Raw genomic sequence first — 16,484 nt, 5'->3', positions numbered from 1 at the left:
GGGGTCCACATACCGGGCCACCAAACTACAGACCCAGCCCTCTGTGTGACATTTCGAGTAGGACGGGAATACAGCACAATTCAAGCTGTCCTCTGCAGCAAAAACAAAATGGGGGGCGGGCATTCCGAAGTCACAGATGCTACAGAGAACAAAGACTGCTGGAGTTCGCCATCGGGGATCCCTCATGCATTCATGGCCTTTTAACTTCCAGTACACTGAGGAGGCCACCTTTCCCTTTTCAAAGTAAGTCAGACCGAACACACCAGGCTCAAAATGTAGAGATGGGTGGGTACAGGTACCCTGCATCATTCTCGACACACCCCACCCTCACTTCTGGAAGTCAGCAAAAGGAGCAAACAAAGCGGTATCATGGGAGTGTAGTTTTAATACAGTCTGTGCCAAGCAACATCATAATCTCCAGGCTTACCCTATCTTTAAGAGGCAATATTCAAAATATTTATTTTTTTTAAAAAGTCTGCATTCATAAAACAGGTCAGCCACACGTTTGAGGAGACTTACAAATGAGAAGCCATGAATTGTCTTCCTGGAAAAGCAGCCATTTCAAAAGATTTTCTTTAATATCATAAAATATTCTCATGGACAAGTGAGCTAGCAAACACACATGCACCAATGTGCCTTTGACAAGAGTACCCATCTACTCCCACCCCCAGGCGGACATGAGACCAGAGAAATGAATACAGCAGACGGTAAAGGTAGAAGGAAAAAAATTCAGTAAAAAGAATGGAATATAACTTTGTGCTTGGTTATTTTCCTATGTCACAACAAAAACATTTCGGTGCAAATAGTTGATTTTTCCTCTTTTTTCCATTTAAGACTGGTGGAGAAAAAAAATACTTTTTTCTATAATAAAATATGTAGTTTTTTGTTTTTTTTAAACTTTTTTTAATGTAACTATTTTTTTTTTCCTTTTTTTTGCAGAAAATAATTTTGTAAACTGTCACTTCGCGGGCAGGGAGGCTTAGTGCCGCCCGGGTCGCAGCTAGTCCCCTGGTGGCTGAGCTGAAACCAAACCCGGACAGCCGGACGACGGGGCGAGGAGGAGCAGGGCAGGGCGCACGCGCAGAGAGCCTAGGTGGGGGTGGGGAGTGGCAGGGGCAGGTTAGAGGTCACTCTCGCCGTACAGCGCGGTGGAGAAGGACATGTAGTCTAGAGCACCGGGCACAGAGTCGGGGCCTGAATAGGGGGCCATTCTCGCGATGCAGTATTCAGCCTGGTCAGGTGGCAGCTCGCGGCGCAGCTCATCCGCCGTGATGTAATTCTGCAGAAAAAGCATGGTCAGGGCCGGAAAGCAACGCGGCACTGCCGCAATTAGTGGGTAAACTTGCCAATGTTAGGTACCTGTTATTTCTCTCCTAGTTCTCCTTGATCCGTACAGTACGTGCATGCATACATACATATAACACAGACACGTGTGTCTGTACATATATTTAAGTGCATATTATATATTTATATATTACGCATCATATATGATATATATATGATATATATATATAATTTTTTAAAACGTCATGTTTTCCATTTTAGTTTCTACTTCAACTTCCTTCCAAACTAATTGCACCCAGATTCTTCTCATTTATCCTACTGCTTTATAGTAACCATGTACTGGCTTGTTATCAAAGGTTCTCTGGCAGAACACATAAATTCCTAGAAGCCCTCCCCACCCACTCTTTAAAGACCTCCACCGGTGTCTAATCTTAAGTGTCCGGCAGAGTAAAATGAATGGCCGGTTTAGGAATCACAGCTACAGGCAGCTTTTTCTTTCCTTTTTTTTTTTTTTTTTTTTTTTTTCCGAGACAGGGTTTCTCTGTATTGCTTTGGAGGCTGTCCCAGAACTCACTCTGTAGACCAGGCTGGCCTTGAACTCAGAGATCCATACAGGCAACTTTCTTAACTGATCTGCAAAATGTGGGCCTTGCCACACACTTCAGCCAGCTCCCAGACTGGGCCTCTGAATTTCCTTTCTGTCCCTACTAGGTAAAGCAACTTGGAAGCTGCTTATAGGAGTTGAAGGGTCGAGGATAGCAGTGCTCAACTTGACAGTCAAGACCCCTTTGGGGTCAAATGACTCTTTCACAGAGGTTGCATATTAGACATGCTATATATCAGATATTTACATTACCATACACAATAGTAGCAAAATTACAATTACGAAGTAGCAATGAAAATAATTTTATGGGTGGAGGGGCAACCACAACATGGGGAACTGTATTAAAGGGTCGTAGCATTTGGAAGGCTTACCAAAGACTTCACAGCTCCAAATACTACAACTGAGTCCCTTGGGACCCAGTGGGAAAAAGAGTGGGGTTGCCCTCTGTTCACTCCAAAAGTCAGGTGACCACTTCCTCTTTCAAGACTGTTTTCTTCCTCTCCAAAATGACTCATTTTGACTAGATGGCTTCTGGGCCCTACATGGTGGTATGACCCACCCAACTACACACACCAAAGCATTTGCCTTCTCCATTCAGAACAAGTGGTTTTTGCCGACTTGCAGGGTTCCATGCAATGGTTTTTCTTAAGCTAATACCACCTCCTAGCACCTTAGCTGAGCTCAAGGTGTTACAGAATGGGCAGAGATGCAAAGCAATGAGGCCCAAGGGGACCCCGGGAGGAATGGCTGAGGGGCTCATACCCTAGCCGTGTGCCTGACAGACCAGAGTCCAAACAGTGCCTGAGCCACAAGACACCCACCTTGTCTCCAGCCAGGATCTTGAAAGAAGCCATGACCTGATCTGCTGTATCTGTGTCAGCCGTCTCTCGGGACATGAAGTCGATGAAGGCCTGGAATGTCACTACCCCCAAGCGGTTGGGGTCTACGATGCTCATGATGCGGGCAAATTCTGCCTCTCCCTGGAGGAAACAGTCAACCCAGACCTGTCACCCAATGGCTTACTGGGGTATCTCAGGTAGACCCCGAGCCCTGAGTAGCCTATGGAGGACACAAGACCCCGCTGATCTGGCTTGGGTTGCCCCAAAGGTGTGACAGTGACTCAATAGTTTGAGACTTAGGACTTCCCACCCCTACAATCCCTGAGTTCCCTTTACATAAAGTAATGGTGGTATTAATTATAATGACAATAACATCCGTAAAGCTGACACCTATATAGCGTGCACTAAATGCCAGCCACTATTCTAAATGTTTTATATATTATAATTCATTTTATCATCACCACAACTACATAAAATCATAGTATTTCCATCGTATGGAAATTTGAGGCCCAAGGTCACATAACCAGTAAGTAGGAAACTAGGGTTAGGACTCTGCTGTTTCCCTATCACTCTGTATTTCCTAAGCACCAATCATGTGCACAGTACTCATGATCCCTTTATTTAACTCTTACAACTACTCAGGGGCTTCCTTCATCTGAGACCATAAGCTGTTGATGGCAAAATGGGGCTTACTGAGTACACATCTGACCCAGCCCTTAGCCTTGCTGGGCATCACAAGGACTCTGTATTTGGCTCAATAGACAGGAATCACCCGTCTATCCAGCCAAGTGTCCTGTCTGCTCAGAAAGCTGGATGAAGGGGGGTGGACACCAAGGTTAGCGAGAGGCCCGGGCTAACCACTGAGTGATGTCTGGCCTGTGTGGTGCTGTTATCGGGCAGAAATCTACACCTCCACATCTCACGTAAGACAAAGTAGAATTATCGTTCCTATAGGCTTTGGGGTTGGCCGTCCGCAGTTGGTGTCCACCATGGGAATGAAAAGTCCTTTCTCTACCGAAAGTACCATAAGATAATCTGGTGCAGAGACCAAGATGAAGAGGCCTAGCCTCTCAGCCACACCCTGGCCCTAAGGGTCATTTGGTGCCATCTTCCCCAAGGATGGGAACAAGGGGCTCCCCTGGGGAGGCCAGTCCTAACCTAAGGGCATCGGGTGCACACTACTAAGACTTAGCTTTTCCAGTTAGGTGGCTGCCTCCCAGCCAGGGCCACAGAAAGCCTGGCAGGTGGAGGATGGGGTTTACATTACCATGTTGTAACCCATGGAGATAAGGCAGGCGCGGAAATCATCTGTGTCCATCATGCCCGTCTTCTTCTGTAGGGCAGTGGCACCAAGACACAGGAGGGACAGACAGGTGGGAGGAGGAAGGGCCAGCCAGGGGCCAGGAAGACAGCAGAAAGGAAGGGTGGAGTTTATGGTGAAGATTAGGAGGAGCCGGAGAATGTAGGAGGAGCATGTCGGAAGAGGTCAGAGCAAAGGAAGGCAGAAGTCCAGTCCACGGGTGAGATGTGATGGGGAGACGAGGCAGGGTCCCAGGGAAGATAACCGAGGGCAGAGGTCAGAAGTCAGAGGAACCCGACAGGGGACAGGCAGGGAGAGCAGGAGAGGACGAGCCCCATGGCCCACAGGAAGGGGGACAGGGAGATTCAGACAGAGAGAGAAGAAAAAAAAGGAGAAATGCGTTATTTCTCGCCCCAGAGGCCACCCTTGAGCGTGCTCCATGCAGGAGGCGAGTACCTGGGGGTCGTTGCCAATATCATAACCCAAGCTGATGAGGCAGGCTTTGAACTCTTCAGGACCCAGCGTGCCGGAGTGATCCTGGGGCCGTGGTGCGCCAGGCAGCGAGCCATGCGGTGTCAGGGAGGAGGAGGAGGCCGTGAGGGGGTGGGGTGGGGGTGGGCCATGCCCCAGGGAAGAAGGTGGTGTGTGTGGGGAGACACGGGGGTAAAGGCATGCGGATGGAGAGGGTGGGGGCAAGGGGTGGGGGAGAGGGGAAATAAAAGTGCACACAGTTAGACACACGGACAAGGTTCCAGAGGGTGCCCTGTCCCTGGCACACGTAGCCCTGCTTGGGAAAGCAGGGCCAGAGGGGAACATGATGAGCCACAAGGGTGAGAAGCCCCCAGAAGTGCCCCAGGTTACCCGGTGTCTCCCAAAACCCTACCCTCCCACCTCGCCAGGTACCTGGAGGGCAGTGAAGCAGGCAGGGTGGTGGGCAGCACCTGACCTCATGCCCCACCCCCCCTTGTGGCTGTCCCCAAGCTCAGGGCACTGGGGATGTGCAGCCCACTGACAACGCAGCCTGTCCTGAAGCTGACACGAGAAGCCGGGACAGTGGACTCTAATGTCCCCAAAGGGAGGTCCCTTTGACACAAGGCAGAGGTAAGGGACAGTCCCCACAGCCATAGGCCCAGGGCTTTGCGTGTGGCTCTGGCAGCCTTATTCCTAAGGGTTGATTCCCCACAGGAGAGGAACAGTCAAGGATGAAGGATCCTCTCCCTCCTACAGCAGCATTCTCTCTAGGAATGCCGTGAAGGCTCACGGGACAAGGCCAGCTCAGAAAGCCTGGCTCTATGGGGGACACTGAGGTAGGGCAGGCTGTTATCAGTTCCTCCCTCTCTCTCCTCCTTGCCTACCCAAGGACCAGGCTCATGCCCTGGGCAGTGCCCTCCAGGGCTCTGGGTCGGGGGTTGGGAGCCACTCTAGGTGAGCAAGGAGTAGGGCTCTCACCCGGTCAAAGTGGTTGAAGGAGGCCCGGAACTCGTTCATCTGCTCCTGGCTGATGCCTTTGGCATCCCGGGTCAAGATCTGGTTCTCCACTTCATTGATGGTCCTGGCAATAGTGGTGAGCAGCTGCTCCCAGCCCACACGGATGTGCTAGGAGCAAGTGATGAGCTAGTCAGGCCCAGGCTCCGGGCTGTCCAAGTATTCCTCCTCCCAACTCAAAATGGCCCAGAGTAGGAGCTGGAGAGATGGCTCAGTGGTTAAGAACATTGGTTCTTCCAGAGGACCCAGGTTTCATCGCCAGCCCCCATATGGCCGATGACAATCATCTATAATTCTAGATCCAGGGAATATATCCTCTTCTGGCCTCCTTGGGCACCAGACACACGTGTGGTGCACTCAGGCAAAATACCCATATCCATAAGGTAACACAAATATATTATTTTTAAAAGCCAAAACAGCCTGACCATCTATCTGGAGTCAAAGTATTACCAGCAGGAGCGACGCAGCACACTCTACCAGGACAGAGCGCCCGAAAGGGGCAGGAAGAGTGACAAGATCCAGATTTGCCAATGGGACTTTGTTACTGAAGGAAGGTCGATTTTGTGGTGGGAAAAACTAAAGAAAATGGAGTGATCCCCTCCCCAAAGGTCCTACCCCACAATTATACATACTGGCACATACATCCATAAACAAACCTTTGATCAAAACCAATACAGCTAGCACCACATATTTTGGCTGGTCAAAGACAAGCCAGATAAACACCATGGTGGTCTCAGTGATCACACACTTAACACTGCAGACAGTGTAGGCACACTCTATGACATTTGAGGAAATGGTATAACAAGCAAACCTCAGGACATAACCTACCATGAAGGGATGAATAGCTAACATCATTTAGGAAGCAGGTACCTAAGCCAGTGAGTCCACTAAGCATCAAAATCACTGGGGGTGCTTGTTAAAAATTGAGAGTCATTAAGTGCCACCTTAGAGCAAATTAATTGAATTCTGGAAGTAGGGACCAGATATGTACACAAAGCAATACGTTTTCTGGGGCATCCAGAAGGTGCTTCAGATCGAAAGTGCAGAGTTTTGGGGGTAGAGAGTAAGTAAGCATACTTCCTCCTACACCCTGATTCCTTGGGTGATGTTACTCCAAGTTGAGGACAGTAAGGGCCCCCAGCTGCTTCTCAGAGAAGCAGGACCCGGCCTATTTACCTCCATGGTGTAGTTGGTGTGCTTATTGTCGAAGATAAGCGCCTCCTGGATAAGCTGGTGGTCACACTCCAGCATGTCAATTTTTGGCTTATAGTTGACAATGCTCTTTTCATACTGCCGCAGGTGGCTGAGCTGGTCCTCCAGGGTGCCGTGCATCTCAATGGAGATCCTTCCAATCTCCTGCCCATCAGGAAGGAGATAATGTCAGACCACCCCACTCTGTACTCAGGGGGCAGGGACCAGTCTCCCATGGTCACCTCTGCTAGCATCCCAGTCCTAGAGAGGTTAGAACTGGCAACATTGAGCATGAAGATATTTAGCATGGACGCCACATCCTATAGTTCTATATTAAGCCTTGGCACTGGGTGAAATATCTTCTACCAATCACGTACCTCTAAGCCTGAGGAAAGGGTTGGGATGCAGGGTCAATGATCGACCTGAGCACTCATTTTTTTGCTTGCCATTTAAATACCTTCCAGAGCCTTGTTCCCAGCCATCTCCCATCTAGCTCATGGTGAGCCAGGACAGGACCCCTCATATTTCTCGGTTCACCTGGTGTGACTCCCCTACAGCTACTTTTGTTCCTGCTCTTTTGCCTCCACGATGACTATCCAAGCCACCCAACCCCATGAGCTAGGGCTAACATACATTTTTGCCAACCACTGATTCATAAATGGTTCTTGGTGAAAGAGGGTTTTGTTCATTCAGTTCAGTCCTATTAATATTTATTATTTACAAGTACAGGCTTGGGGGTATGTGTACGTTTAAGTGTATGTGTGTGTGTGTATGTGTGTGTACGTGTACACATGTACACACTCACATGAACTTGACATGGACTCTGCACTTTAGAAGCTCAGGGATCACTCTATCACACACACACATTCCACAAAATAAATAATATTCTATACTTGTTATAAGAGGCTCAGCTCTCTTTCTATCAGGCCCACTGCCTGGGGAGCAGTAATGTCAACAAGGCAACCCAGAGCGACTGAGCTGGCCCAGGCATTGTTCTCTTCCTGTGGAACTGTCATAGGTAGTTCCTCAGTAGTATACTACTTTGCTCCAATCAGACACAGGGATCAAACCATCAGCATTTCCTGCAATTGAATGATCATGGGCTCAGACCTCAGTCCTTCATGGTCCTTCCTGGTAAACAGGTGACTTGGCTGGCTGCAATGGTGCTAGGAAAAGGCAAGACATTCCCAGCTTGCTTCCCATGACAAGACTTACCTCCATCTTGGTCTGGATCCAGGGCCCGATGACATTGGCTTGGGCCCCAAACTGCTTGCGTAGCCTCTCATTGTGCTGCTGGCGGGCATGCTCCTCAGTTAGTGCCTGGTCCCTCCGGGGCACCAGCTGTCGTACCTGGGGTGGGCATAACCACGGGACTCTGTGGTAAGCAAGCCACATGTCCCATACTCCCAGGTGAGGAAATGGGGGCAGCCATGAGGGAAAGGGGCAAGTCAGAATGCAGTAAGAGTGAAGATGTCAACTTGAACCAGAAATGTATCCACTAATAAATGAAAACTAATGAGATACAGATAAAAACCCTGCCTTTAAGAAATGTACAATGGCTTGGCCTATGCCCATTAGCCCTTCAACTTACATGGTCCCATTTGCCATTGATCTCCTGAGGCGTGATGGTTGTATAGGGGTTGGTGCCTGCCATGTTGACATGATAGGTCTGGACAATCTTGGACACTTCATTGTGGATGCCCAGGATGGCCAGGCGCTCCTTGTCAGCATCTGGGAGGGTGGCCTTGAACTGCTCATGGGCTGTGGTCAGTCCCTGGATAGACAACAGCAGGATTAGCACTCGAGGAGTCAGTGCTCTCCTCGGATTGAAGGGCCTGAAGGTCAAGTCTTACACCTATTGAAGACCAAACCAAGTTCTGATGGCAGAGAGTCAGCGAGGCAGGGTAGCAAAGCAACAGCTGCATCCTGGCGGCTGGTACAATTAGCAGTGACAGTTCTGAGGTGATCTGGGGGTGGGGCAAACCCTGTTCCCCAGGTAACCTCTTCCAACACCAGTTCCTTCAGCTTCCTAAAAAACCCTTTTTTCTTCCTTTACCTTGGGAGCGCTGTGATTAAAGACATGCATACTCACTTTATGCAATGGTGGGAATTGAACTCAGGGCTTCAATTATCCTAGACAAGCTCTCTACCAACTGAGCTACATCCCTAGCCGCTGCAAACATTTTGCTCTAATGATCTAAGATGGGAGCCAATGGGAGCTCCAAGATAAATGCTGAAGTCAAGATTTGGGACATGGTATATAATAAAGTCTACATTTTATGTTTACAAAGGAAAACGTACAAAGAACACATAAATACATTTGTCTGCCAGGTGGTGGTAGGACACGCCTTTAATCCCAGCACTTCAGAGGCAGAGGCAGGTGGGTTTCTATGAGTTCCAGGCCAGCCTGGATTACACAGTGAGTTCCAGGACAGTCAAGGCTACACAGAGAAACCTGTCTCACAAAACAAATAAACAAAAAAACCCATTTGTCTGTGTACACAGATTCTGATCATATAACTTAGCTCTGAAAAAGGGAACAGGGGGCTAGAAAGCGACATGGGAGGCAAACCTTGTCAGAGTCCCCTTTATCTTTAGAATGTTACACTATGTACATGTATTCCCTTGTCAAAATAATTCAAGTATTAGGCTGGCAGTGGTGGCACACCCCTTTAATTCTAGCACTTGGGAGACAGAGGCAGGTGGATCTCTGTGAGTTTGAGGACAGCCTGGTCTACAGAGCCAGTTCTAGACTAGCCAAGAGTACATAGTGAGACCTTGTCTTTAAACGGGGGTAGGAGGCTAGAGAGATGACTCAGCAATTAAGAGCACTTGCTGCTCTTACAGAGGACTGAAGTTCAGTTCCCAGCACACATATGACGGCAAACAACCATCTGTAACTTCAAGTTCCAGGGGAATCCAGGCCCTGTATCTGAGTGGTGCCCATTCATATATGCACATAAAACACCCGTATGCTGTTTACAACATAAAAATAAAACAGTCCTAAAAAAACAAAACAACACAAGCTTATATGTTAACACTTTTAATCTATGGAATCCTTGGGATACTGGTCCTCTGTTTATCCTAAAGAGGATCAGCCTCTCTGGGATGCCCACCTGGATCTCCTCAATGGTGTGTACAATGAAGGTGTCTTGAAGGTCCTCCATGGCCCCCTCCATCCAGTTGTTGAAGGGTGCAGCCCGCTTGGCATACTCCAAGTACAGCTGGTCGATGGTCTCCAGCAGCTTCTCTGTTCTCTGGGAGTACCAAGTGGGTGGCATGTTTAGCAGTGTGATACTCAAAGGTCACCCCCCAGGCATGTTGGTCTAGAAGCACTGGATTAGATGGGGCAGAAAGAACCAGTTCTTGAGTGGCTCTGGGTCTTGGCTGTCAACTGACAGACTGACCTACTGGAATCACTTGCCCTGGTCCCAAGAGGGTGTGGTTTATAGACCAGGGCAACTCTCAAAAGACTGGAGCTGGGCTAACAAGTTCACAGGGACAGGAGGAGGCTCTCCATCAAGGCCAAGTTCACACATTCCCATTAGGCCCAAGATAGGGATGACCCAGGGAATCATGGAAACTTAAAAGGCAGAGAACCGAGGAGGAGGGAGGGGCACATGCATCGCAGGGTCCTCACCTCCAGCGCTTCCCTCCGCTTCTGAGTGAGGGCCCCGAGGTTGTCCCACTGGTCACAGATTTTTTGGCAACGAGCGTTGACACTGGGTGAGTCGTAATAGTCTAGCTCACTGCAGAGTGGGAAGAGACAGGGGCCAAGCCATGAGTGACACAGGTTGAGGGGGGCAGGCTCCAGGAGAACTTGTGGGGCTAGGGGAACTGGGGGTGCTCTCCTCTGCACACTTCCAGCACCATTTCCCTCCCATTCCTGCCTCTTTGGCTCTCAGGAAACCGGAAGCTGGAGACTGAGGGGGGCTGCTCCTCTCCAACAGCCCCTGCCACAAACAAAGTTGGTGGTGACTCTAACGACCAAGGGCAGGAAGCTACTGAGGCCCAAGAAAAAGCTCAGAGTCAAGGACTAAGGCTTGGGGGTGGGCATGGTGGCTTGTGCCTGTGATCCCAGCATTCTTCTGGGAGGCTGAGACAGGAGGATTGCCACAAGTTAGAGGCTAACCTGAGCTGCACATTGAGTTCCAAGGCCAGTCTGGGCTACAATTTGAATACTGTCTCAAGAGAAAACAAAAAACAACAACAAAAAATCTGGGCTGGCAAGATGGTCCAGTGAGTGAAGGCACTTGCTGTGCAAGCCTGAAGACCAGAGTTCAAGTCCTGGAGCTCACAGTAAAAGCAGAGGAAGAACCAACTCCTTCTAGTTGTCCCCTGGTCACCATATGCACCATGCATATGGCCATGTGTGTACATATGCACGTGCACATACAGCCCCCCCCTCTCTCACACACACAATTTAAAAACAAAACAGTACAAAAATGTTGTTACAAACCCCATTACTTTTATGCTAATCTAAAATAATAATAATAATTTTAAAAAGGTAAAGTAAAATGAAACAGGGCTTGTGCACCCCCTGGTCCTATTGTAGTAATAGGTGATGACCAGACACTTGAACAAGAGTGGAATGACTCAGGCTCTCCCACCAGGCAGAGTCCTTGCCTGCGATAGTGCCTCCTTGACCACACGGGCACACCTCTGTTCCTCCCCTCATGTGCCGTCTGTCTATCCCCTTACTTCCTGCCCTCATCTACAACAGCTGAGAATGCAGCTCTCAGCCTCACTCTGAGGCACCAAAAGGAAAGAGACTCAAGCGGGCCTACTTGAGCTCCTGTGCAATGGCGGCAATCTGCTCCACGCGGTCCTGGTGGGCAGCCAGGTCACTCTCAAAGGCCTCGTGTTTCTTGAGCAGGGCCTTGATCTCTGACAAGGTGGCTGTCTCGTAATCCTTCTGCCGCAGCATGGCCTCTTTGCCTGAGGTTGAGGGGAGACGGAGACGGGGCACAGGTGAGCAAGAGCCAGGCGAGCGTGTTTGATCTGGTCGTCGAATTCTGGAGTCCCAGAAGCTCTGCTTGTTGGGGTATTTCCCGCGGAGATGCTCACTGTACACTACTCTACAGCGGCAAAGAGTGGATGTGGGCAGGAACGCCCGGCTATGGGGAGAGGCTGAAGACCTCTGTCCTCCAGGGAGCATGTCCAGGGCATTTAAAACAGTTGTATATGAAGGTTATGCAGGAATACGTAGAAATGCATGAGGCCAGGCACCCACTCTCTAACAGGAAACACAGCCAATGCATGCTCTGTGGAATAATGGGGAAGGTGGGGAAGTACCTCATAGGTACCTGGCTTTAGACTCTAGTTACTGTGGCTAAGTCCTGAAAGCACTCATGGGTCCCCTTCCCAGACGTTCTCAGTGAGCCTCTGCTGATCACACCCACTGGTGACCAGAGCCTTCTCGGCCCATCAGCAATGTCCTCACCCCAGGGTAAGGGCAATGTTTGTAATTTCAGCCCTGCTCTCAGAGGACGAAGGCAGGGATGAGAAACAACCTCCCTAAAAAACTCCCGAGTTGCCTGAGGAAGGACCCTCTCAGGACGGGCAAACTGAGCCTTGTTTACATGCATATTCTCTGGGCTACACCATCACAGGATGGCATACCTTCTTGGTCCAGAAGGCTAGGCTGTGAGGCTAAGAGCTATGTCCAATAGTAAAGCATTTCTTTCTCTCCTCTGGCATTGGGTTGGCTTTTTGTTTGCTTGTTTTCTCTTGAAAATCATAACACAGTAAATTTAGATTTAATTTACAAATAAATGCATTTATCTATTCCTACATAAATGTTTCCTGCTTTAAAAATATCTACCAGCACAAGCTCTCAGAATTTCTGCTTTGGCTTCATGGTCTTCCTGGGTACAGTGGTCCTTCAAGATCCGCAGGGAACTCACTTCAGGACCCTCTAAGAACACCTAAATCCCAAGGTGCTCAAATCTGGTAGAGAAGGTGTGAGTGTATGTGTGTGTGTGTGTGTCTGTCTGTCTGTGTTCTCTATATATTCTCCCATATACTTTAAACTACTCAGGTTGCTTATAGTATAAATGTTATGTAGCTAGCTGTTCATCCACAGTCTTCAGGGCAATTATGACAAGAAAACAGTCTATAGGAGTTCAGCACAGATATAATTCCTAATATTTTGCTTCAAAGTTGGTTGAATCCAGAGACACAGAACCCATGGATAAGGATCATTTCTTGACCAGACTTCTCCAACAGAGCTTCTCATTGCTCTGTGGGACCCAATACCCCACCCCACCACAGTTTGCACTGTGGAAGATTTCCCACAGATAACCCTGTGCACACAATGTCCTCCATGTTTAGGGTTAATCCCTTAGTCTCAAGAAATGGAATTCCAGTTGGGTGTGGTGGCCCACGCCTTTAATCCAAGCACTAAGGAGTCAGAGGGCAGGTGGATCTCTGAGTTCCAGGCCAGCCTGGTCTGCACTGTGAGTTCTAGGTCAAAACAAAACAAAACAAAACAATAAAATAAAAAAATGCAAGTGGGTGTTCAGAGCCAACCCCACCAATCCCTGTACATGCACTTGCATGGGACTCTAAATCCACCCGATTAGCTGAGTGTTTTCCTACCAAGCCAGGCCACTCCCAGATGGCTACAGAATGTGGTCCTCCCTATTCACTTCCAACCCAAGGTCAGAGAGGCATGAACCAGGGCTGAATAAGGAGATCTTAGGCTCCGAAGGCCACCAGGCAAGGTGGCCAGCAGAGTGCAAGAAAATGGCAAGAGCCATCCCTCACTCTAATGCAAGTCATCCTCGGAGGAACAGGCCATCCCACATAGGACTGCTTCTCTTAGGTAGCCTTGCACTCAGTAAGCAGACAGCAGCCACCAGCCTAGGAAACCACACAGAAGGGCATTAACTGCTGTCAGTAATTCTCAACAGGCCTGCACCCTCGCCAAGTAATTCTCACAAACCTAGGACTGCAGACACGGAAACAGAAGAGACCCAGAGGTTAACAAACTTGTCTGATGCCAGAGAACTATTAAACAAGATGACACAAACAAGAGCAAAGAGAGGACTTGTGGCTTGTGGCTGGGAGGCAGTTGGAAAGCAGAAACCGGGAGCTGGGAGCTGGCTCACCATCTGTCCAGGCCTCATGGATGGAGGCCTTTTGCCGGAACTTCTCTGCCAGGTGGTCCAACCTCTCTAGCCTCCGGATCTCATTCAGCAGCCACTCCTCATAGCCCTTCTCTGCCTGCTCCAGGCAACCCCAGGCATTGTTGATGTCCTGCAGAGACAGGAGATACTAGCTCAGAGACCCTGGAGGGGTTGCAGCCTTCCAGGCATAGATGCTTCCTATCTTGGACCTCAGACACACCACAGTCCAACATCCCCTCTCACTCTTCCAACTTCTATTCGTATCACCCAGACTCTTGGATAGGGAGTAGAGTCTGTCTACATCCAGCTGGGGAGCCCTCCCGTTCACTGACTGGCTTCCAAAGGAATCCTGGCCAGTCATAGAGGTCCAAGAACAAGTCATGGGACCAAATCAATTAAGAATGAAGCAAGCTGACACTACAGTCTCCCAGATACACACAGTTCTATTAGGCAAAGATTCCTAGATTTTAGCCTTTGGGCTCTGGACAGTAGCTTGGATGAGGGAATCAACCATAGATCATGAGAAGAAAGAAATAAGCATGCCTTTTGTACAAGGCACCTTACAGTTAGCGCAAGGCACCCAGCTGGAAAGGCTAGAACAGAGCCAGAGGGCCATCCTGGCCATGCACTGGGCATCTGCCCCACATCAGGGCACTTCCTTTAGTTCTCAAGGGTATCTGTTAGCTAACAGTGACTCTAACAACTCAAGAGCATCCGATTAAGCCCTGAACTTTGAAGAACTGGTGCTCCAAACTGCTTGTATAATACCACAGGCCTTATTTACTCCCTTCAAGATCACCTTGTTCCTGCCTCTCCCCACTCGGTCTGTCCGTCCTGGTCCTGCCCAATATGCCTGTTTTTTTTTTGTTTTGTCACTCTTTGCTTGAAAGGATAAAAGGTTCTGCCTTGATGAATTTGTCCTGAATTCTCCTGGCACATAGAGTCATGGAGACAGGATAAAGGGGCATGAATGACAAAAAGACAAAGGGGGACATAATGGAAGAGCACTCCACCCGTGACACAGAAAAGTGACTGTGACATTAGGGCTTTGTCTTTATTTTCTAGCTATACTTCTGTGATCTTCCTGCCGCAGTCTCCCAAGAGTTGGGATTGTAGACTTCATTCATACCCAACTTGTTATAGGTGTTTCTGTTTGAAAGAACCTTATTTTATAAAACACGCTTTAAGAGTCACTTAAAATGATATTTATACAGAAAGATGAAAGCTGGACTTGGCAGCACAGGCCTGTAATCCTAGCTACTTAGAACGCCAAGGCAGAATCTCAAGTTCAAGGTCTTCATGGTTGAGTCCTGTGTGAGTTGACAGCCAGGATGAGTTATCTCACAGAAAAAAATAAAAAGGGTCTGGGGATGTGGTCCCGTATCAGAGCACCTGCCTAACATGCATGAGGACCTGGATTCAATGCCTAGGGTCACAAAAAACAAAAGAATAAAGGGAACTTTGCTAATTAAAGCAAAATTGATAATAGGTAGTAAGATTATAAATAACTTCTACTTTCTAATATTTTACTTATTTGCATATTAGAAATAGACTACAAAAATTAATTTGTTAATCAAGATAACAAAAGTGGGTCTGTTTAGCTTTGTTTTTGCTGTTGTCATCTTATGTTGAAAGTACTTAAAGGTATATTAAAGTAAAAATTAACATTATTGCTTGGTTCAGTATGACCAGACACTCTGTTTAAAACATTATTTTTTAAGGGGCAGGGGAAGTTTGGAATGTTCAGGAGTTAAGGTAAGCAAGCCTGATCCAGAACAGAGGAGAAGGTGGCTATCCCTCTGTGCCTGGGCTCAAGCCTAGGTGAAGAAAAGCCCACCTCCAAGCCGCTGGGGGATGGAGGTGGCCAGGCAGGGCCCAGACTTGCCCCGGCACTCACCGAGACCATCCTGCCCTCGGAGGGCATGAAGGCGGGCCGGTTGCTGAGCCGCAGCTTGGTCTGCAGCGTGTTGAAGTTGATCTCCAGTTGGCACTTCTCCTGCACCTTGGGCGGCTTGTGCAGGCGCCGGTAGTCTCGGAAGTCCTCCAGCTTCTGCTGCATAGCATGCATGGTGTTCTCAGGCACCCGATTCTCCAGCCACGGGATGGTGCGGCGGATCCACTCCAACAGCTAAGTGAAAGGACAGAGGCAAGGCATGGAGTAAGGACGCTGAAAGTTGTGCCTAAAGGCAAGCTCGTCCTTTTCCCATAGATTCTTCCCTTGCAGGAAGAGGGCAAGCAAAAAGTCTCTCCTGATGGCACACTTCCTCTTGCCAGCTACCCACTGGGGCCTCACCATGCCACGTAGCAAGGCTTCCAGGTGCTCCCTCCAAGTTGACCAGGATATGGTCAACTCAGATCCTATCCCTCTCATCTTCTCTACCCCAGCACGGATGAACCAAAGAACCACACAGACTGCTCTAAAAGCAAGGAGACCTGAGCTCAAATCTAGCCGGGCCTCAGTTTCTTAATCTACACCAAGCAGGGGTGTAATAAAACAGCGATCTCTGTTCTCAAGAGGAAGAGGCTACAACCTGGGGCAGCTTGGATTTCTACCCCGGAGCCATGGTGAGGATTATGAAGATGCAGGACTGCAAAGAGACGGATGATGGGAGGCATACGGAACACCTGCACATTGCCAGGCATGACCCGCG

The 16,484-nt window shown here is 48.9% G+C and overlaps 1 protein-coding gene across 3 annotated transcripts in view; it reads right to left on the bottom strand.

Annotated features, from left to right (window-relative positions):
• Positions 1 to 367: 367 nt before the first annotated feature.
• Actn1 (actinin alpha 1) overlaps positions 368 to 16,484 on the bottom strand; it is a 91,311-nt gene continuing 75,194 nt past the window's right edge. Inside the window, exons 10-22 of one of the 3 annotated variants that reach the window (XM_040742831.1) lie at positions 15,731 to 15,961; positions 13,816 to 13,963; positions 11,491 to 11,641; positions 10,344 to 10,452; positions 9,820 to 9,960; positions 8,295 to 8,477; positions 7,919 to 8,053; positions 6,689 to 6,868; positions 5,477 to 5,623; positions 4,484 to 4,564; positions 3,995 to 4,060; positions 2,710 to 2,868; positions 368 to 1,279 (exon numbers count right to left, since the gene is read on the bottom strand). In XM_040742831.1, coding sequence (XP_040598765.1) covers positions 1,121 to 1,279; positions 2,710 to 2,868; positions 3,995 to 4,060; positions 4,484 to 4,564; positions 5,477 to 5,623; positions 6,689 to 6,868; positions 7,919 to 8,053; positions 8,295 to 8,477; positions 9,820 to 9,960; positions 10,344 to 10,452; positions 11,491 to 11,641; positions 13,816 to 13,963; positions 15,731 to 15,961 — 1,890 coding nt within the window. In that variant the 3' untranslated portion in view covers positions 368 to 1,120. The remainder of the gene's footprint in view (positions 1,280 to 2,709; positions 2,869 to 3,994; positions 4,061 to 4,483; positions 4,565 to 5,476; positions 5,624 to 6,688; positions 6,869 to 7,918; positions 8,054 to 8,294; positions 8,478 to 9,819; positions 9,961 to 10,343; positions 10,453 to 11,490; positions 11,642 to 13,815; positions 13,964 to 15,730; positions 15,962 to 16,484) is intronic. The other 2 variants (XM_040742833.1, XM_040742832.1) reach the window with 2 other exon arrangements.

Source organism: Mesocricetus auratus, unplaced genomic scaffold, assembly GCF_017639785.1.
Source record: "Mesocricetus auratus isolate SY011 unplaced genomic scaffold, BCM_Maur_2.0 Super-Scaffold_15014, whole genome shotgun sequence".
NCBI classification, from domain to species: Eukaryota; Metazoa; Chordata; class Mammalia; order Rodentia; family Cricetidae; genus Mesocricetus; species Mesocricetus auratus.
The sequence above is the reverse complement of the archived record's forward strand: the minus strand, read 5'-3'. Positions and strand labels throughout refer to the sequence as shown.